Raw genomic sequence first — 23,142 nt, forward strand, 5'->3', positions numbered from 1 at the left:
TATGTGCACACGTATTCTGGTCCTCTGCGGATTTTTCCGCTGCGGATTTGATAAATCCGCAGTGCTAAACCGCTGCGGATTTATGGCGGATTTACCGCGGTTTTTCTGCGCATTTCACTGCGGTTTTACAACTGCGATTTTCTATTTGAGCAGTTGTAAAACCGCTGCGGAATCCGCACAAAGAAGTGACATGCTGCGGAATGTAAACCGCTGCATTTCCGTGCAGTTTTTCCGCAGCATGGGCACAGCGATTTTTGTTTCCCGTAGGTTTACATTGAACTGTAAACTCATGGGAAACTGCTGCGGATCCGCAGCGTTTTCCGCAGCGTGTGCACATACCTTTAGAATTAGGCTATGTGCACACGGTGCGGATTTGGCTGCGGATTCGCAGCAGTGTTCCATCAGGTTTACAGTACCATGTAAACATATGGAAACCAAATCCGCTGTGCCCATGGTGCAGAAAATACCACGCGGAAACGCTGCGTTGTATTTTCCGCAGCATGTCAATTCTTTGTGCGGATTCCGCAGCGTTTTACACCTGTTCCTCAATAGGAATCCGCAGGTGAAATCCGCACAAAAAACACTGGAAATCCGCGGAAAATCCGCAGGTAAAACGCAGTGCCTTTTACCCGCGGATTTTTCAAAAATGGTGCGAAAATATCTCACACGAATCCGCAACGTGGGCACATAGCCTTAGGGTTAGGGTTGGAATTAGGGTTGTGGTTATGGTTAGGGGTGTGTTGGGGTTAGGGTTGTGGTTAGGGGTGTGTTGCGGTTAGGGTTGTGTTTAGGGTTATGGCTACAGTTGGGATTAGGGTTAGGGGTGTGTTGGGGTTAGTGTTGGAGGTAGAATTGAGGGGTTACCACTGTTTAGGCACATCAGGGGTCTCCAAACGCAACATGGCGCCACCATTGATTCCAGCCAATCTCGTATTCAAAAAGTCAAATGGTGCTCCCTCACTTCCGAGCCCTGACGTGTGCCCAAACAGTGGTTTACCCCCACATATGGGGTACCAGCATACTCAGGACAAACTGCGCAACAATTACTGGGGTCCAATTTCTCCTGTTACCCTTGTGAATCAAAAAAAATGCTTGCTAAAACATAATTTTTGAGGAAAGAAAAATGATTTTTTATTTTCACGGCTCTGCGTTGTAAACGTCTGTGAAGCACTTGGGGGTTCAAAGTGCTCACCACATATCTAGATAAGTTCCTTGGGGGTCTAATTTCTAAAATGGGGTCACTTGTGGGGGTTTCTACTGGTAAGCCACATCAGGGGCTCTGCAAACGCAACGTGACGCCCACAGAGCATTCCATCAAAGTCTGCATTTCAAAACATCACTACTTCACTTCCGAGCCTCGGCATGTGCCCAAACAGTGGTTTACCCCCACATATGGGGTATCTGCGTACTCAGGAGAAACTGGACAACAACTTTTGGGGTCCAGTTTCTTCTGTAACCCTTGGGAAAATAAAAAATTCTGGGCTAAATAATTATTTTTGAGGAAAGAAAACGTATTTATTATTTTCACGGCTCTGCATTATAAACTTCTATGAAGCACTTGGGGGTTCAAAGTGCTCACCACACATCTAGATAAGTTCCTTTGGGGGTCTAGTTTCCAAAATGGGGTCACTTGTGGGGGGTTTCTACTGTTAAGCCACATCAGGGGCTCTGCAAACGCAACGTGACGCCCACAGAGCATTCCATCAAAGTCTGCATTTCAAAACGTCACTACTTCACTTCCGAGCCCCGGCATGTGCCCAAACAGTGATTTACCCCCACATATGGGGTATCAGCGTACTCAGGAGAAACTGGACAACAACTTTTGAGGTCAAATTTCTCCTGTTACCCTTGGGAAAATAAAAAATTGCAGGCTAAAAGATCATTTTTGAGAAAATAATTTTTTTTTTTTTTCATGGCTCTGCGTTATAAACTTCTGTGAAGCACTTGGGGGTTCAAAGTCCTCACCACACATCTAGATTAGTTCCTTTGGGGGTCTAGTTTCCAAAATGGTGTCATTTCTGGGGGATTTCCAATGTTTAGGCACACAGGGGCTCTCCAAACGTGACATGGTGTCCGCTAATGATTGGAGCTAATTTTCCATTTAAAAAGCCAAATGGCGTGCCATCCCTTCCGAGCCCTGCCGTGCGCCCAAACAGTGGTTTACCCCCACATATTGGGTATCTGCGTACTCAGGACAAACAGGACAACAATATTTGGGGTCCAATTTCTCCTATTATCCTTGGCAAAATAGGAAATTCCAGGCTAAAAAATCATTTTTGAGGAAAGAAAAATTATTTTTTATTTTCATGGCTCTGCGTTATAAACTTCTGTGAAGCACCTGGGGGTTTAAAGTGCTCAATATGCATCTAGATAAGTTCCTTGGGGGGTCTAGTTTCCAAAATGGGGTCACTTGTGGGGGAGCTCCAATGTTTAGGCACACAGGGGCTCTCCAAACGCGACATGGTGTCCGCTAGCAATTGGAGCTAATTTTCCATTCAAAAAGTCAAATGGCGCGCCTTCCCTTCCGAGCCCTGCCGAGTGCCCAAACAGTGGTTTACCCCCACATATGAGGTATCGACGTACTCGGGAGAAATTGCTCAACAAATTTTATGATCCATTTTACCCTACTGTCCATGTGAAAATGAAAAAATTGAGGCGAAAAGAATTTTTTTGTGAAAAAAAAGTACTTTTTCATTTTTACAGATCAATTTGTGAAGCACCTGAGGGTTTAAAGTGCTCACTAGGCATCTAAATAAGTTCCTTGGGGGGTCTAGTTTCCAAAATGGGGTCACTTGTGGGGGAGCGCCGATGTTTAGGCACACAGGAGCTCTCCAAACGCGACATGGTGTCCGCTAACGATGGAAATAATTTTTCATTCAAAAAGTCAAATGGCGCTCCTTCCCTTCCGAGCCTTACCATGTGCCCAAACAGTGGTTTACCCCCACATGTGAGGTATTGGTGTACTCAGGAGAAATTGCCCAACACATTTTAGGATCCATTTTATCCTGTTGCCCATGTGAAAATGAAAAAATTGAGGCTAAAAGAATTTTTTTGTGAAAAAAAAGTACTTTTTCATTTTTACGGATTAATTTGTGAAGCACCTGGGGGTTCAAAGTGCTCACTATGCATCTAGATAAGTTCCTTGGGGCGTCTAGTTTCCAAAATGGGGTCACTTGTGGGGGAGCTCCAATTTTTAGGCACACGGGGGCTCTCCAAACGTGACATGGTGTCCGCTAAAGAGTGGAGCCAATTTTTGATTCAAAAAGTCAAATGGCGCTCCTTCCCTTCCAAGCCCTGCCGTGCGCCCAAACAGTGGTTTACCCCCACATATGAGGTATCAGCGTACTCAGGACAAATTGGACAACAACTTTCGTGGTTCAGTTTCTCCTTTTACCATTGGGAAAATAAAAAAATTGTTGCTAAAAGATAATTTTTGTGACTAAAAAGTTAAATGTTCATTTTTTCCTTCCATGTTGCTTCTGCTGCTGTGAAGCACCTGAAGGGTTAATAAACTTCTTGAATGTGGTTTTGAGTACCTTGAGGGGTGCAGTTTTTAGAATGGTGTCACTTTTGGGTATTTTCAGCCATATAGACCCCTCAAACTGACTTCAAATGTGAGGTGGTCCCTAAAAAAAATGGTTTTGTAAATTTCGTTGTAAAAATGACAAATCGCTGGTCAAATTTTAACCCTTATAACTTCCTAACAAAAAAAAATTTTGTTTCCAAAATTGTGCTGATGTAAAGTAAACATGTGGGAAATGTTATTTATTAACTATTTTGTGTCACATATCTCTCTGGTTTAACAGAATAAAAATTCAAAATGTGAAAATTGCGAAATTTTCAAAATTTTCGCCAAATTTCCGTTTTTATCACAAATAAACGCAGAATTTATTGACCTAAATTTACCACTAACATGAAGCCCAATATGTCACGAAAAAACAATCTCAGAACCGCTAGGATCCGTTGAAGCGTTCCTGAGTTATTACCTCATAAAGGGACACTGGTCAGAATTGCAAAAAACGGCAAGGTCTTTAAGGTCAAAATAGGCTGGGTCATGAAGGGGTTAATAAATAATAGTAAGAAAGAACAAAAATAATAGGCAGTATATGGAGAAAACACCAAACAAAAGTTCAAAATTGGTGTGAAAATGTCACTGAACCACTTCACAACTAAATATATATAGTTTTGGTAAATGGTATTATCATTTTTTTGACGAAATTCGGCAGGAGCTTGAAGAGCAACGTCACTGGGCCCGCCTCCACGCAGTAGAAACTTGCTGTGAGGTAAAAATTCAAAAATCACACCAAAATGGCGGGCGGAGTGTGTCACAGTACGGCACGTTTCTGATTGGTCGCTCGCAGCAGGCGGCAACCAATCAGACACTGGACACTGTTGACGTCACTTATCTCCGGACATTAGCTCCGGACATTATCTCCGCACATTAGCTCCGGACATTAGCTCCGGACAAAGCCACGGAAGTTGGCACAAATTGCAGGAAGTAGTATTCTAGGCAATTAATCTCCGGACATTAGCTCCGGACATTAGCTCCGGACATTAGCTCCGGACAAAGCCACGGAAGTTGGCACAAATTGCAGGAAGTAGTATTCTAGGCAATTATATATTAGATGTGGCCTTCTGGTTCTCTTCCTGGAGATGATGGTGGGAGAGAGAAGGTACAGGCTGCTGGAATTGTAATAGTTGACCCTTTTTTTTCCAAATAAAAGATATCGATCAGCAGCTTTTTCCTCACTTCTCATTGAAAACAAATGAACATTGTGACAATCCCTCATGCTTACAGGGGAGTCTGTAGAGAGATCTGTCCGCTGACCGTTATCCCATGTGTACAGGGAAGCCTGGAGAGAGATCTGTCTGCTGACTGTTAACCCATGTGTACAGGGGAGTCTGTAGGGAGATCTGTCCGCTGACCGTTATCCCATGTGTACAGGGAAGCCTGGAGAGAGATCTGTCTGCTCACCCTTATCCCATGTGTACATTGGAGTCAAGAGAGAGATCTGTCCGCTGACCGTTGTCCCATGTGTAGGGTAGCCTGGAGAGAGATCTGTCTGCTGACCATTATCCCATGTGTAGGGTAGCCTGGAGAGAGATCTGTCTGCTGACCGTTATCCCATGTGTACATGGGAGCCTGGAGAGAGATCCGTCCGCTCACCGTTATCCCATGTGTAGGGTAGCCTGGAGAGAGATCTGTCCGCTGACCGTTATCCCATGTGTAGGGTAGCCTGGAGAGAGATCTGTCCACTGACCGTTATCCCATGTGTACAGGGAAGCCTGGAGAGAGATCTGTCTGCTGACCGTTATCCCATGTGTACAGGGAAGCCTGGAGAGAGATCTGTCTGCTGACCGTTATCCCATGTGTAGGGTAGCCTGGAGAGAGATCTGTCCGCTGACCGTTATCCCATGTGTACAGGGAAGCCTGGAGAGAGATCTGTCCGCTGAACGTTATCCCATGTGTAGGGTAGCCTGGAGAGAGATCTGTCTGCTGACCGTTATCCCATGTGTAGGGTAGCCTGGAGAGAGAACCGTCCGCTCACCGTTATCCCATGTGTACATGGGAGCCTGGAGAGAGATCTGTCTGCTGACCGTTATCCCATGTGTACAGGGAAGCCTGGAGAGAGATCCGTCCGCTGACCGTTATCCCATGTGTACAGGGAAGCCTGGAGAGAGATCTGTCTGCTGACCGTTATCCCATGTGTGTGGGGAACCCTGGAGCGAGATCTGTCCGCTGACCGTTATCCCATGCGTGCAGGGAAGCCTGGAGAGAGATCTGTCCGCTGAACGTTATCCGATGTGTAGGGTAGCCTGGAGAGAGATCTGTCTGCTGACCGTTATCCCATGTGTAGGTAGCCTGGAGAGAGATCTGTCTGCTGACCGTTATCCCATGTGTAGGGTAGCCTGGAGAGAGATCCGTCCGCTCACCGTTATCCCATGTGTACAGGGAAGCCTGGAGAGAGATCTGTCTGCTGACCGTTATCCCATGTGTACAGGGAAGCCTGGAGAGAGATCTGTCTGCTGACCGTTATCCCATGTGTACAGGGAAGCCTGGAGAGAGATCCGTCCGCTGACCGTTATCCCATGTGTACAGGGAAGCCTGGAGAGAGATCTGTCTGCTGACCGTTATCCCATGTGTACAGGGAAGCCTGGAGAGAGATCTGTCTGCTGACCGTTATCCCATGTGTACAGGGAAGCCTGGAGAGAGATCTGTCTGCTGACCGTTATCCCATGTGTACAGGGAAGCCTGGAGAGAGATCCGTCCGCTGACCGTTATCCCATGTGTACAGGGAAGCCTGGAGAGAGATCTGTCTGCTGACCGTTATCCCATGTGTACAGGGAAGCCTGGAGAGAGATCTGTCTGCTGACCGTTATCCCATGTGTGCGGGGAACCCTGGAGCGAGATCTGTCCGCTGACCGTTATCCCATGCGTGCAGGGAAGCCTGGAGAGAGATCTGTCCGCTGAACGTTATCCCATGTGTAGGGTAGCCTGGAGAGAGATCTGTCTGCTGACCGTTATCCCATGTGTAGGTAGCCTGTAGAGAGATCTGTCTGCTCACCCTTATCCCATGTGTACATGGGAGTCAAGAGAGAGATCTGTCCGCTGACCGTTGTCCCATGTGTAGGGTAGCCTGGAGAGAGATCTGTCTGCTGACCATTATCCCATGTGTAGGGTAGCCTGGAGAGAGATCTGTCTGCTGACCGTTATCCCATGTGTACATGGGAGCCTGGAGAGAGATCCATCCGCTCACCGTTATCCCATGTGTAGGGTAGCCTGAAGAGAGATCTGTCTGCTGACCGTTATCCCATGTGTAGGGTAGCCTGGAGATAGATCTGTCCACTGACCGTTATCCCATGTGTACGGGGAAGCCTGGAGAGAGATCTGTCTGCTGACCGTTATCCCATGTGTACAGGGAAGCCTGGAGAGAGATCTGTCTGCTGACCGTTATCCCATGTGTAGGGTAGCCTGGAGAGAGATCTGTCCGCTGACCGTTATCCCATGTGTACAGGGAAGCCTGGAGAGAGATCTGTCCGCTGAACGTTATCCCATGTGTAGGGTAGCCTGGAGAGAGATCTGTCTGCTGACCCGTTATCCCATGTGTAGGGTAGCCTGGAGAGAGATCCGTCCGCTCACCGTTATCCCATGTGTACATGGAAGCCTGGAGAGAGATCTGTCTGCTGACCGTTATCCCATGTGTACAGGGAAGCCTGGAGAGAGATCCGTCCGCTGACCGTTATCCCATGTGTACAGGGAAGCCTGGAGAGAGATCTATCTGTCTGACCGTTATCCCATGTGTGCAGGGAACCCTGGAGCGAGATCTGTCCGCTGACCGTTATCCCATGCGTGCAGGGAAGCCTGGAGAGAGATCTGTCCGCTGAACGTTATCCGATGTGTAGGGTAGCCTGGAGAGAGATCTGTCTGCTGACCGTTATCCCATGTGTAGGTAGCCTGGAGAGAGATCTGTCTGCAGACCGTTATCCCATGTGTAGGGTAGCCTGGAGAGAGATCCGTCCGCTCACCGTTATCCCATGTGTACATGGGAGCCTGGAGAGAGATCTGTCTGCTGACCGTTATCCCATGTGTACAGGGAAGCCTGGAGAGAGATCCGTCCGCTGACCGTTATCCCATGTGTACAGGGAAGCCTTGGGAGAGATCTGTCTGCTGACCGTTATCCCATGTGTGCGGGGAATCCTGGAGCGAGATCTGTCCGCTGACCGTTATCCCATGCGTGCAGGGAAGCCTGGAGAGAGATCTGTCCGATGAACGTTATCCCATGTGTAGGGTAGCCTGGAGAGAGATCTGTCTGCTGACCGTTATCCCATGTGTAGGTAGCCTGGAGAGAGATCTGTCTGCTGACCGTTATCCCATGTGTACATGGGAGCCTGGAGAGAGATCTGTCTGCTGACCGTTATCCCATGTGTAGGTAGCCTGGAGAGAGATCTGTCTGCTGACCGTTATCCCATGTGTACATGGGAGCCTGGAGAGAGATCTGTCTGCTGACCGTTATCCCATGTGTACAGGGAAGCCTTGGAGAGAGATCCGTCCGCTGACCGTTATCCCATGTGTACAGGGAAGCCTGGAGAGAGATCTGTCCGCTGACCGTTATCCCATGTGTGCAGGGAACCCTGGAGCGAGATCTGTCCGCTGACCGTTATCCCATGTGTGCAGGGAAGCCTGGAGAGAGATCTGTCCGCTGACCGTTATCCCATGTGTACAGGGAACCCTGGAGCGAGATCTGTCCGCTGACCGTTATCCCATGTGTGCAGGGAAGCCTGGAGAGAGATCTGTTCGCTGACGGTTATCCCATGTGTACAGGGAAGCCTGGAGAGAAATCCGTCCGCTGACCGTTATCCTATGTGTGTAGGGAGCCCTGGAGAGAGATCCGTCCGCTCACCGTTATCCCATGTGTACAGGGAACCCTGGAGCGAGATCTGTCCGCTGATCGTTATCCCATGTGTACAGGGAAGCCGGGAGAGAGATCTATCTGCTGACCGTTATCCCATATGTGCAGGGAGCCCTGGAGAGAGATCCGTCCTCTCACCGTTATCCCATGTGTGCAGGGAACCCTGGAGCGAGATCTGTCTGCTGACCGTTATCCCATGTGTATGGCCAGCTTAGGCTGGTTTCACATTTGCGTTTAAATCTGCAGCGTTTTAAACGCATCCGCAAGTGGTGAAAAAAACGCATGTAAACGCGTACAAACGCTGCGTTTTTTAGACGCATGCGTTGTCGCATGCAGTTAAAAAAACGCCGCGTTTGTACGCGTTTGCATGCGTTTTTTCCTGCGTTTGCGCTTTTGGTACGCATGATGAGAAATTTCACAAGCTGGTTTTTGTTCATTCTGCTTCACAAAAATCGGAATAAAAAGCAATCAAAAATGTCACGTGCCGGAAAATGTTACCAATAAAAATGTCAACTCGTCCCGCAAAAAACAAGACCTCACATGACTCTGTGGACCAAAATATGGAAAAATTGTAGCTCTCAAAATGTGGTAACGCAAAAAATATTTTTTGGAATAAAAAGCGTCTTTCAGTGTGTGACAGCTGCCAATCATAAAAATCCACTAGAAAACCCCCTATAAATAGAAATCAAACCCCCTTCATCACCCCCTTAGTTAGGGAAAAATTTAAAAATTAAAAAAATGTATTTATTTCCATTTTCCCATTAGGGTTAGGGCTAGGGTTAGGGTTAGGGTTTGGATCCCTTTGGGGTTAGGGTTTGAATCCCTTTATCATGTTGATGGTGGCTTAGGGTTAGGGCTAGGGTTAGGGTTTGGATCCCTTTATCACCTTGATGGTGGGGGGTGGCTTATCAGTGTCTAGACTTGTTTTTCTCTATGGAAACGCATGCGTTCAAAAACGCAACCAAACGCATGTGTTAAAAAACGCATGCGTTTACATAGACAGCAATACGTTTTTTTGACGCAATCGAGCGCATGCGTTTTTTGCAGCAAAAAAAGCCTCTAGAAATTACTACATGTTGCATTTCCGCGCCAAGACGCAAGCATCGAAACGACGCATGCGTCGTCAAACGCTGCAAAACGCGTACAAAAATTACCGCATGCGTTTTTAATGTTAAATATAGGAAAACACGACGCATGCGTTTATATGCGTTACCAACGCAGCGGCAAAAAAACACAAATGTGAAACCAGCCTTAACTTGTCGCACCTTTCACTTCTGCTGCAGAAAAGTTAAAAGTATTGGAAGTCATTTTTGGGATCTCTGACTATGAATCCCGCTTTCCCTTTACAGTGTTATGACTAAGGATAAGTTCACACAGGACGTTTTTGCTGCGTTTTTTTATGCTAATTTTCAGCTGCTTTTTACAATACCAGCAAAGCCTATGAGTTTTCAGAAATCTCATGCACACACATTGGTTTTTTGTTTGATCAGTATTTTGTGCTTTACTGCGTTTTTTGGACATAGAGCATGTGACTTCTTTCAGCATTTTTGCTGCGTTTTTTCACCCATTGACTTGAATGGGTATTGAAAAAAAATGCTGCAAAAACGCAGGTATCATTATTTGCTGCTGAAAATCCAAGGACATTAGCATGGACAAATAGAAAAAAAAACGCACCAAATACGCAATAGTAAACGCACCAAAATTGCACCTAAACCTGCGTTTTTGACGCAGCTTTTTTCCTGGCAAGAAGATCAGGTTTTGCTGCAGAAAAAAGCAACAAAACTGCCCTGTGTGAACTTACCCTTTTCCTGTATAGACGTAAGGGATCCTGTTTCTTCATTTTGGAAATGTGTAACCTTTTTTTCTATTTTCCTTCACTAAAGAGGTGTAGTAGAAGAAACGGCAAACAATCCAGAGACTGGTCGTCCACCTGTAAACTTAGAGAAATACGCCAATGCCACTAAAATGCAACCACAATCATCTGGGTCATTAAGGTCCAATGCTGGAGCTGAGAAAGGGAAAGAAATAGCTGCCAAATTAAATGTCCATCGAGTACACGGTCAGCTCCGAGGCTTGGATACATCAGGTGAGAAGCGTATTGTATAGGCCTGTAATAATGATCAGCTGGGTATACAAACGTTCCAAATGAATGAACTGTTCCTAATTCCACTGCAGTGCTAATCTACTGAGAACATATGGACCACCGCAAGGAGGCTTCTTTTTTATTTACAAGGAATATAAACTTTTCTGTCTCTGATTTGCAGTGTAAGCGACTGCATATTTTTTTTTGTGTGCGCAGCCAGAATGTTATTGTGTCTGCTGCCTTGTAGATAACTGTCATATGCCCTTTTGATTATATTTCTTCCCTCCCTTTGATCAGACATGGGAACCTGCGCAATCACCACTATTCCCTTTGAAAAATCAAAGGTTCTTTTCACCCTGGAAGAATTGGATGATTTCACATTTGTGGATGAAACTGAACAGCCTCCAACTACTGATGTGACCCGCATTGGTCCAAGTCAAGAAAAATGGGGCTGGATAATGTTTGAGTGTGGAATTGAGAACCTGGTCGTTAAAGGTGATTAACGTTATTGTTCGCAATGAAAATGTATAACTATAGTATTGGTGGTGGCTTTGAGCTGATAGAAGTTTTTATCTTCTTAATATATTGCAATCATCATATTATATGGCATTGTGTGCTTACAATTGCTCATTTTGCCTTTCTACCCAGTTAATTATTCTGTTTTCTCCGCTCTATGTAGAAACAGGAAGTATTTTGTCCCTACATTTGCCATTCCCCTATTCAACTTCTGACCCAGCTGCTCCTCTTTCCCCTCCCCCATAGAGCTTAGAAGGATTCAGCTAGTCAGTTTTTAATCACGTGATGTCATAGACCTAATGGAAAACGGAAGAATTAACTGGGTAGAAATGAAAAATGAGCAATTGTACGTACAGCGTGCCATATAATCCAATGACTGCAGTATATTAAGGGGTATACACATTTTGATAGGAGTGCTTCTTTATTGTATATTAACTTTTCTTTAAATTTACAATTATTAATAGCAACATTTTATTTATTGAAGTGATTGTACATAATGTTTGTCTTTTATCCATACATCGAGGAGTTTAGGTCAGCAATCCGTCTTTCCTTACTTTCATTATTGATCATGTTTCTTGTTACATTAACAGTTACATTTCCTATTGATGAGGTTTAAAAAAGTATTCTCAAGTTGTCTCTTAAAGAGAACCCGTCAACAGGATTTTACTATGTAAACTACATACAGGGCCTTATTAGTGCTGGAATACTGATGAAATGATACCTGCAGTGAATCCTTTTTGTGATTCTTGTGTAATGAGTGTTTAAAGTTTTGCTGTAATCATGTATTTGTGCATTCGGGACGGGAATATGGCCAGTGTCTTTTCTTGTTGCTCTGGCCCCCTCCGTCTGCCTCCTGTATGAATGACGGGTTACCGATCCGTCAGTGACCTGACCCTCATTTTAAATATTGTGCCTGTGCAGTACTTTATTTTCTCTCCAAAAAAACATTAGGTCTCCCACAAAATGGCTCTGGCGCATGTGCGGTTGCATGTCAAAGTATATGAATTCACAATCTGCACATGCGCCACCCACCGTGCCCAGAGGACAAGCGCTGTGTTGGCTGTCTCCTCGTCTGCGCGCCCCCACGCTGGTCCTCTGGGCATGATGGGTGGCGCATACAAAGGTTGAGAATTAGCACAGACATTGAGATGCGATCGCACATGTGCTGCCAGCATTTTGTGGCAGACCTTATGTTTTTTGGAGACAAAATAAAGTACTGCAGAGGTGCAATATAGGGGACAGCTCAGCGATGGATCAGTAACCTGTCATTCAAACTGGAGAGGCAGATGGAGGAGCCAGAGCAACAAGAAAAGGCACTGCCCATATTCCCTCCTGGATGCACAAAGACATGATTACAGCAAAACTTTAAACACTTATTACACAAGAACCACGAAAAGGATTCCCTGCAGTTATCATTTTGATCAGTAAAGTAGTTGAGAGCTATGCAGTCTTCTTACTTCCTGATTGCTTGAGGGGGCAGGCATTCGTAAATGGCAGTTCTGATCAAAGAGCTACAGCCTAATACACATTCACAGTCTGTCACTGTTTGTTAGTGTCTACTTTATCACAAAGGCACAGGAAAGTGAGAGCAGTGGCTAGGAGAGCTTCTCTAACAGCTGCTGATGGTGGGGGCTGGAGATTTACAGGATTGGTAACAGCTCAGTAGCTGAGAGGGAGGGATGTGAGCAGCTAACTTCTTTATAGAAATCAATGGGCTTGAGAGAACTGAATGGGATGCTAAAAGTTAATTATTTTCCTGGAATGTAACTACTGTTGACTCTCGGGCAGGCTCTGGTGGCCGAGCTCCTTGGAAACAAGCTGTACACTATGTAAGATAAAATCTTACTGCACAAGAATGAAAGCAGATAAGAAATAAAGTCAATTGCAAATTTGCTTATTTCCATGCTGTCTAATTAACTGACACAATTTAATACCAAGAGAATACACATTTAAGGCTGAGAAACCCGTTACCAGGTAATGACTGGGAATAGCACGTTTGTCCAAGCTTGTGATCTAAGGATGATCATGTTGGTCTGAGTGATGCTGAGTTCAGCATTTCCTAGTCTGCTGGTAGGTGATGACTTTTTTCGTTTGATATGATTTCAGTTAATGTTAGTCTATTGCTTCCAGGTGGGCGGCAGTCTGGGGCTCTCTTATACAATTCTTTTGGTGTACTGGGGAAATCTGGCACCAATGAGCGGAGTGGAAACCTTAAGTCTAATGATTCTTCTGATTCCCCTACTGGAAGTGGGTATAGCACTGATGTATCTGATGATAATATCCCATGTGATGGCATGAGCCCATCCTCTGATGTCAATGGAAATTCTGTGTCTGATGAACAAGTAAGTGGCGGTATGAGCAATGTATTTGAGGTCTATAACATCTAACCTCATATTTCAGTTAGAATTGTTCTTACTTATAGCAAATATTCCCAAATATTTGCTTTGTTGTCATTTATTCAGATTAAAATATAATCAATAAACAGATTTAGTTCCAGCTTGTACCTTAGGAACATCTACATACTTTTTCTCCGGATTGTCATTGAGGGATGTGTGTTATAAAAATGTGCTTTCTATTCCTGTGTTTATAAGGGGGAGCTTATTGCATAGTGAGTTTAATGGGGGTAGTGTGCATTGACCCTATAATCTCTTTTCAGTGGTCTCGTTTGACCATCTGAAGGGTTATTCCCATCCAGAGCTCCTTTATAAGTTTAATGAAAAGTGAGCAGCGCACGTGTGTGGAGCTGTCCATTCACAGCGAACCCAAGATCAGTCTCCATGATTAACAAACGTGGGACTCACATCTATCAGATATGTCCTGCAGATCCTTGTCTGTTTATTTAAATAGGGGTGGCACTGCAGTTCCCGGCTTTGGCTGCTATACAGTTGACGGAACGGTGTAGTTCTTGTCACCTCTGGCTGAGGTCAACACCAAGAGCAGCTGATCAGTGGGGGTGCTGGGTATCACACCTATACCGATAGGATACTGATCACCTATCCCAAGTGCTGTATGTTTCAATACATCTCTCATTAAGAATAGAGATAAAATACGATGTAAACCTGTAAAAAACCTTGGCAAAATAGCATATTTTTTGCTACATTTTGCCCACTTTATTTGCACAAAAAGCAAAACGGAGTAACAAAAAAAAAAAATCATCAAATATGTAATAAAATATAACATTTTATTGTTATTTAAAAATAAAAATTATTTAAAATATATATTGAGGTCAACCAGAGAAATAACAAGATGACACAGGGCGAAAAACAATTGTAAATGATGGTGACAATAACACTGAATTTCAAAAGGGTGATTATAGAACATTCATTGCATAGTTATACATAATACGTGCATGTGATAGAGCAAATCTTATGCATGCTAGTCTGAAAAGAGGTCCATTAATATAATAATAATAATAATAATACATATAATATTGTAATAAGATGCAAATGCAAATAAAGTGTCATTCATTATATGCCACACAAAAATACACATATCAAGTAGAAAAAATATTGGTCAAAGAAAGATTTCAATAAACTTAATACAATAATATAGTGCAATATAAGAGCAAATGAAGTAGCTTTGGCTTTATACAGATTTGTAATGCCTCTATATTAAAAAGCACAGAGCATCTGAATGTCCCTCCACGTAGAACAAATTGCAGCCAATGTATCACCTTAGTAAATCTAGAAACAGAAAATGGGTATAGTAGATTTCATGTTATAGCTAGTGCTTATCCATGACTGTAAGGAAAGCGAGTTGCCTGCAGTCAGAACCGCGACGCACGTTTCGCTAGGCTTTATTGAGGGCTCATAATTTTTTTTTAATGCAAACTATATATGGGAGTGTTTCACCTATTTTACTCTGTTTTTATTCTATATTAGTTGTGTTTCCAGCATACAATACTTTTGTGCCATGTCTTTTTTCTGATTGCCATCTTGCCCATTTAAGTCTGTAGATACTTGAAATTGGGTGTATACGAGCAGAATGTACCGTACAAATCTGAACCTAGCCTTACAGGAGCTGTTCCCTTTCATATAGTGTGCGGTCCTGGCTGCAGCTTATTCAAAAATAACAAACTGCGCTGTATCCATATCTCATAAGTCCATTTTGCATCCACTGTTGTTAGAACCTTGGTTACACACTAGCAGGATAGTTAGTTATGTAGTGCACATGTTCTATTACTTTGCAACTATTGACCTTAGTTTATTAGTGTTATTCAGCTTGATGAAGAGCCGATGTTACAGTCTGAAAGATAATTATGTTATTGCGCATGTCGCCAAAATAAAACGAACCATTAGGAGTATAAATTGAGTTGGGATGTCATCCTGTAATTGTGAATTTACTCTATTCTTGAAATGGTTTCAACTTCTATTGTTATGTCCTAAATAGATAAATGGTAAAGCTATAGATATCATACAAATTATTATATATTCTATTTCTTACATTATTAGATGTGCAGCTAAGGCCTTTATTTATTTTTTTTGTTACCTTAAAGGACGAAGGTGTCGAATCAGATGACTTGAAAAAAGATCTTCCTCTAATGCCTCCTCCGCCTGACTCAAGCAGCATGAAACTTACTATCAAGGAGATTTGGTTCAGCTTTGCGGCTCCCACAAATGTACGGTCTCCAGCATTTACTTTTTCCAGGTTAGTACAAGGAACTAAAAACAGCTGACCGGATTTACGTCTTCTTACTGATCTTATTATATTGGATCCATTTTAAACACTGTTAGCCAATTATTGCATTTTTTCATGTTTTCGTTTAATCTATTTTTAATAATATGCATTTTTTGTTAAGGTTCTTTATAAGTCTATAGAAAAAAATAAAGCGCACAGTTCAACTGCATCTTTACATACACTGTGGTCACGAGTTTTCATCTACTTTGCATGGACAGTTTAACACAGCAGATTTTCTGGAAAAAAAAAAACACACCAAGAAACGAAGTGCTAAAAGCACAGTAAAAATAAGCTAAAAACGCTATAAAAACTCATTAAAACGCATACATTATGCATTCTATCATTTAGAATGCATTCTGCATGTTTTGTACACATGGATGCGTTTTTTCCCGCGGAAAAAAACGCATCGCGGTAAAAAAATGAGCATGTTCATTATTTTTGCAGATTTTCTGCGTTTTTCCCGCAATTCTATGCATTTGGGAAAAAACGCACAAAAACTGTACAAAAACCGCGTCAAAAACGCATGAAAAATGCGGTAAAATCGCGGTAGAAACGCATGCGGATTCCTGGCAGAAATGTCCGTTTTTTGTCAGGAAAATTTCTGCAGGAAATCCTGACGTGTGCACATACCCTTACACAGGTTGTTAAATGGTACAATTGTCACCACCTGCCACTTCACTGCAGGGAGATTAGGATATCAGTTATAAAGATGCTTCTTCAATGTGCGCCCCCTTGTGGATGCAGCCAGTCATAACGTTATCATTTGGCTCTATAGATACATGAGTCTGCCCCGTTTCTGTATGTGTACTGCTATATACTTTCAATACCTACCTTTCCTTCAGTTTTATTGTTTTGTATTTTTTACATCTTTTTATTATTATCATCATGTAGACAACTGAACCTGCTTAGCACTGCAACCCCGGCTGTTGGGGCGTGGTTGGTTCCTATTGACCAGTTAAAATCTTCGCTGAACAAGCTGGAAACTGAGGAAACTTTGAGAGTCTGCGCCGTCATGGGTTGTATCCTGACTGAAGCACTTGAGGTGAGCGGAGATTACTGTATCGCATAGTGCACCGAGAGCAGCTGATCGGCGGGGGTAGGACCCTGACCGATTAGACATTCATGACGTGTCCTAGGGAAAGGTCATCAGTGATAAAGTAGGGGACAACCTCTAAAATATAAGGGCTACACATATATATGCATTCTGTCTTTACCTTAATCTTAAGGAAAATATTTCTGTAGGCAAAAAAGGAAAAACCAGCACCAGGTGATTTCCATAAAAATTCAGATTTTGTCTTTTATTTAATCCATTGTTTGTAAAAAAGTTTAAAACCTACATGTCATAGAATGTCAAGGGGCAAACATCCCCCGCACGCCTGATGTGTTTCCTGGTGCTGGTTTTTCCTTTTTTTGCCTGCATTTACAAGTGGACTCCATCCACAATGAACCTGGCACCTGTGATCTTGTGATGCTCTGGTGACCAATGTGAAAATCCTTTTTCACCTTCTCCCATGTTGATGCATGTTTTTGTAGCTTATGTTGTTGAGAATGCTGTACTAGTTATTATATATATCCATCTACCAGATTTCATTTCTATTTCTTTTTTATATAGTGCCAAAGTATTCCACAGAGATTATCGGTATTCACATTAGCCTGTCTCCAGAGGTGGTTCACAACCTAATTTCCATATCTCTGAAACCCACAAATAGACACTTAGGTTAATTGACTTCCGATATAATTAGCCCATCAGCGTGTTTTTGAAGCGTGGGAGGAAACCGAAGTACCAGGGGATACCATACAAACTCCATGCACATGTTGCCCTTGGTCAGATATTATCCGGGTCCCCAATGCTGCACCGAAACAGTGCTAACCCCTGCGCCACCACCTTGTACTTAAGATAGGAACTGAGGGACACAATATAAGAGGAGCTGTCCACCTTTCCAGGAAACAACAAAATAATTTCTAACTCTGATCACATTTGTTTAGAAAAAATGAATATATATATATATATAATTGTCTAAGGGTCACTTCCGTCTTTCTATCTGTCTGTCCTTCTTTCTGTCACGGATATTCATTGGTCACGGCCTCTGTCTGTCATGGAACCCAAGTTGCTGATTGGTCTCGCCAGCTGCCTGTCATGGCTGCCGTGACCAATCAGCGACGGGCACAGTCCGATTAGTCCCTCCCCTACTCCCCTGCAGTCACAGTGCCCGCCGCCCGCTCCATACTCCCTGTAGTCAGTGTGCCCAGCGCCCGTTCCATACTCCCCGCAGTCAGTGTCCCCGGCGCCCACTCCATACTCCCCGCTCCATACTCCCCGCAGTCAGTGTCCCTGGCGCCCGCTCCATACTCCCCGCAGTCAGTGTCCCCGGCGCCCGCTCCATACTCCCCGCTGTCAGCGCCAGCTCCATACTCCCCTCCGGTCACCGCTCACACAGGGTTAATGCCAGCGGTAACGGACCGCGTTATGCCGCGGGTAACGCACTCCATAACCGCTGCTATTAACCCTGTGTGACCAAGTTTTTACTATTGATGCTGCCTATGCAGCGTCAATAATAAAAAGATGTAATGTTAAAAATAATAAAAAAACAAAAAACCTGCTATTCTCACCTTCCGTCGTCGGACGATGCGCTCGCGCCGGCCGCCATCTTCCGTTCCCAGAGATGCATTGCGAACTTACCCAGAAGACTTAGGCTGGTTTGACATTTGCGTTTAAAAACGCAGCGTTTTAAACGCAAACGCATTTGGTGAAAAAACGTGTTTAAACGCTGCGTTTTTTAGACGCATGCGTTTTTGCTTGTTTTAATACAAACGCGGCGTTTTGACGCGTTTACATGCGTTTTTTCCTGCGTTTGCGTTTTTGAAACGCATGATGAGAAGTGTGTGACAGCTGCCAATCATCAAAATCAACAAGAAAACCCACTATAAACAGAAATAGCTATAGGGTTAGGGTTAAGATCCCTAGTAACCCTAGGGATCCTAACCCTAACCCAAACCCTAAGGGATCCTAACCCAAACCCTAACCCGAAGGGATCCTAACCCAAACCCTAACCCTAAGGGATCCTAACCCAAACCCTAGCCCTAAGGGATCCTAACCCAAACCCTAACCCTAAGGGATCCTAACCCTAAGGCAGAGGTGTCAAACTGCATTCCTCAAGGGCCACAAACAGGTCATGTTTTCAGGATTTCCTTAACATTGCACAAGGTGCTGTAATCATTATGTGTGTAGGTGATTAAATTATCACCTGTGCAGTACAAGGAAATCCTGAAAACATGACCTGTTTGCAGCCCTTGAGGAATGCAGTTTGACACCTCTGCCCTAAGGGATCCTAACCCAAACCCTAAGGGATCCTAACCCAAACCCTAACCCTAAGGGATCCTAATCCTAACCCAAACCCTAACCCTAAGGGATCCTAACCCTAAGGGATCCTAACCCTAACCCTTAGGGTTAGGGTAAGGGTCCCTTATGGTTAGGGTTGGGGGTTGGCTTATCAGTGTGTATTCTTGTGTTTTTCTATTAAAACGCATACGTTTAAAAACGCATGCAAACGCATGTGCTTAAAAACCATCCAGGCTTACACACAAGTCATTGTCCCATAAAGATGGCAGGGGAAGTGGTGCAGCGGAGCAGCGAGTCACAGAGGCTGGCAGCTGCAGCTAAAACCTGTGCCCACTGCTAAAGAGAAAATAATATTCATTGCGCTGGCAGTGAATATTCATTTCTCTTAGGCCAGGTTCATATTGCGTTGGTGCAGTCTGTTCAACGCATGCGTTAAACAGTCAGCGCAACGCTAGTGCCTTTTCCAAGATCGCGTTATGCGATCGCAGTAGCATCTGCGCTAGCGGTGACTGACCGGAAACGCTGCAGACCTCGTCTGAGGGTCCGTCACAGAATGACGACACATCGCTAACGCATGCTGATTATGACATGCGTTAGCAATGCATCCGTTCAATTGCGTTAGTGCCGCTGTGTAACGGATGCCGTCAGCACATTGCCATTAAGGCAATATGAACCTGACCTTATAGCATGCAGTTACAACTGCAGCCGCCGGCTTCCATCACACATCATGCTTACCTTCCCTGCGTGCCCTCGCTGCATCTCATTCCAGCCTGAGCCAGCAGATCTTCCGGCCGAGCGATCACGTGTCTCCCGCTCATTAACTGAATATTCATGTCTCTCCACTCCCATAGGCATGGAGTGAATATTCATTACCTTAATGAGCGTGGACATGTGATTGCTCAGCCATAAGAGCTGCTGGCACCGGAACGAGATGCAACGAGGGAGCGCAGGAAGGTAAGTAGGATGTGTGTTTTTTTTTTTTTTATGAACCAAGCATACAGGTATATGGGATAAGGAGCCATGCATACAGGGATGGCGATAAGGAGCTATGCATACAAGGACGGGGCGCCATGCATACAAGGCTAAGGAGCCATGCATACCAGGATAGGGATGAGGGGACAATGCATACCCGGCTTATACTTGAGTCAATAAGTTTTCCCTGGTTTAAAGGCAAATTTAGGTGCCTCGGCTTATAATCGGGTCGGCTTATACTCAAGTATATATGGTATATATATGTGTGTGTTTGTCTATATAAAAATTTTAGCTCCAAGTGCTTGCAATTAGGTGTGTTATGTTACACTTATATACACACAAGTGCATAGAATTGGAGCTAAAAAATTCTGATAAGATTCTATGTAGAGTGGAGGAGACATATGCTAGAGGCAGTGCTCCATCCCCCTCCTAATAACCCCCCTTGGACATAGAATCTTATCAGTGATATCTGCCATCTCCTATCTCAGTAATATAAAACATTTTTTTCACTGAATCCAGATTTTACCTATGAACAGAAAAGAAGAGAAAGAAGCAGATTTCTCTGATAATATATATTAAAGAGTTACTTATTTTTATGTGTGCAGTTGGCTTATCAAATAAAAACTAAAACAGCTGTTTCTCTTTAAGTAAAAAAACACATTTATTAAACTATCAAACAAAACCAATGCAGCCAAATACTGAAGAATGTAATAAATATTTCATGTACATTTGCACATCTTGCCTGTTTCCTTATTTTATCAGTTACCTTATGTCCTTTTGACACATCTCTAATGTGAGTAATGGACAGCCACAAGAACAGTTGAAGGTGAAACATTACATAAGCGGATTCTGCTCCCATCACTGTAAAAGCCTTCCTTTGGAAGCATGTGTTGACAGGATTTCCTGCTGTATACTTCTTTTGGGGCTGCTATGTATCCCATTGTATATGCGTGAAGTAGGACTGCACAAAAAGTAGCTTATGGTTATTTTTTGTCTTATTCCTTTGTGTGGAATATAAAGATTTTTGGTACTCTCCATAAAATCTATTTCTTGTAGTCTTCATTGGGGAACACAGGACAGGAACCGTGGGTTAGTCAGCTGTCACCTTGATGCTGACATTAATAATACATCTAACAAATGAAAAACTGTCTCCTCCCCAGAAGACTATACATTGCTTGCTAGCATCAGACCTCCTCAGTCTAGCGAGAAAGCAAAAAGAATTAAAGAATGAAAAGAAAATAATCCAATTACACCCAGAGAGAAAAACCATGTAAATGCGCTCCAGATCTTGCAACAAAGGATGGGTGCTGCTTCCCCCATGAAAACTACAAGAGAGATTTTACCATGATTACCAAAAATAATGTTTATTGGGAGACACAGAAACCATAAAGCTGTCCTGGGGTGGAAATGAAAAACAAATATTATACTGTTACCAGAGAAGTATATGCTGCTGCTCAAGCTGCCTGCAGTATCTTCCTTTTGCGTCTACCGAAGCAAAAGGTGTGGGCCTTGTGACAGTGCACTCACAAGGCGGCACAGAGAAGTAGGTAAAATGGGTACACCATCTCTTAAAGTCCTTGGTTTATTAACAGGCAGCATAAACCAACTCTTGGGAACAAAACTCGGCCTTTCTGGCTAAAACGTGAACAGAAACAAGCAAAAAGGGAAAAAAAACAACAATGCTGCAACACAGTCCAAATGTTGCGGGTGGCACCCCGCACTGGAGCAGTACAGTTTCAGTCTGTGCCCAACAAGCCACAAAGCCACTGGAGACTCCTCTCTCCTGGCTAGCTGCAACAGAGCGGGGTGTCACCCTCTACATACGGACTGTGTTGCAGCATTGTTGTTTTTTTTCCTTTTTGCTTGTTTCTGTTCATGTTTTAGCCAGAAAGGCTGAGTTTTGTTCGCATGAGTTGGTTTATGCTGCCTGTTAATAAACCAACAAGGACTTAAAGAGATGGTGTACCCATTTTTCCTATCTCTTTGTGCTGCCTTGTAAGTGCACTGTCACATGTGGTGGAGAATGCGGGCAACGCTCCAGGAAGCGCATATGGGGGTTGTAGCGGCGGTTTGCGGTGGATCGGCGGGTCCACGAACTCTGGGCGCCTTGTTGTGGTTCGGTGCGTTCACGAACTCCGTGTGGCTTGCTATGGATTGGCGGGTCCATGAAGTCTGCATATTGGAGTCTTACAGAGCCGTAACAAGAGGTGTTCTGTGGAAGTCAATGGAGAGAGCGTGACTGGACTTCTAGACTCAGGGAGCTAGGTGACCCTGGTGAGCGCCACACTCCCTGCCTATTTGATTCCTGGAAGGAAGATGGAAGTCCACTGCAACCATGGGGTCTCTAGGGATTATACGGTGTCCAGGGTAATCATTGACACACCGACGATTATTAACAGCCTTGACGTACCTGTAGTCCTGGATTTGCCATACCCTATTATAATAGGCCAGGACTTTGAATTGTTTTGGGACCTGTGGGAGAGAAGGGAAGTGTCTGCTTGCGCAGAAGGGAGCCGGAATTACCCTAAGGGAGCCCCAACACAGCAAGCGGCTGAAGGGGTTCAAGGTAATGTGATGTATAAAGTGGAGGAGGTAGTGCCCCCTAAGGGTGATGGCCCAGAGATAGGGGTGACCGAAAGAAAGTGTGGGTTTAATCAACTCCGGGACTTAGCAGGGGTGACCAACAGTGTGACTGTTGGAAACGGGGCAACTCCAGGAAAGGGGTCTGACACCTGGTTAATTGGGGACTTGTTGTTCCAGGGTGACAGGGTGAATAGTGGTGACTCCCATTCAGACTGTGACTCTAACGCAAGGGAAAGATAGTGCGGTAAGGTGGAGTCGTGGACAAATGGCAAGTCTTCCTCTCGTCGCCGGGGGCACGGCAGCTGCAGAAAGGCAGGACAGGCTACACCCTCTGAAAAGAGGACTGATGAAGAGACAGGGTCAGGGGCCAACAAGGTTAATGTCCTTGATAAAGATGGTCACCTTGCCTCTGACAAATCCCAGCAAAGAGGTAGTCAATGATGTGCTGAAAATAAACTGACACACGGTGACGGGAGAGATCCATCAGCGAAAATCGCAGTAGGAGACGATATCCCAGGGAGCACAGGTGGAGAGAAAACCCACAAAGGACACAGAGAGCA

The 23,142-nt window shown here is 44.3% G+C and overlaps 1 protein-coding gene across 15 annotated transcripts in view; it reads left to right on the forward strand.

The window, feature by feature from the left end:
* The window catches only part of BLTP1 (bridge-like lipid transfer protein family member 1), a 381,731-nt gene that overhangs the window by 187,451 nt on the left and 171,138 nt on the right, over positions 1-23,142 (forward strand). For all 15 annotated transcript variants that reach the window (XM_069743891.1, XM_069743894.1, XM_069743897.1 and 12 more), the window contains exons 34-38: positions 10,295-10,497; positions 10,792-10,989; positions 13,141-13,352; positions 15,506-15,657; positions 16,579-16,729. In XM_069743891.1, coding sequence (XP_069599992.1) covers positions 10,295-10,497; positions 10,792-10,989; positions 13,141-13,352; positions 15,506-15,657; positions 16,579-16,729 — 916 coding nt within the window. The remainder of the gene's footprint in view (positions 1-10,294; positions 10,498-10,791; positions 10,990-13,140; positions 13,353-15,505; positions 15,658-16,578; positions 16,730-23,142) is intronic.

Source organism: Ranitomeya imitator, chromosome 1, assembly GCF_032444005.1.
Source record: "Ranitomeya imitator isolate aRanImi1 chromosome 1, aRanImi1.pri, whole genome shotgun sequence".
Taxonomy (NCBI): domain Eukaryota; kingdom Metazoa; phylum Chordata; class Amphibia; order Anura; family Dendrobatidae; genus Ranitomeya; species Ranitomeya imitator.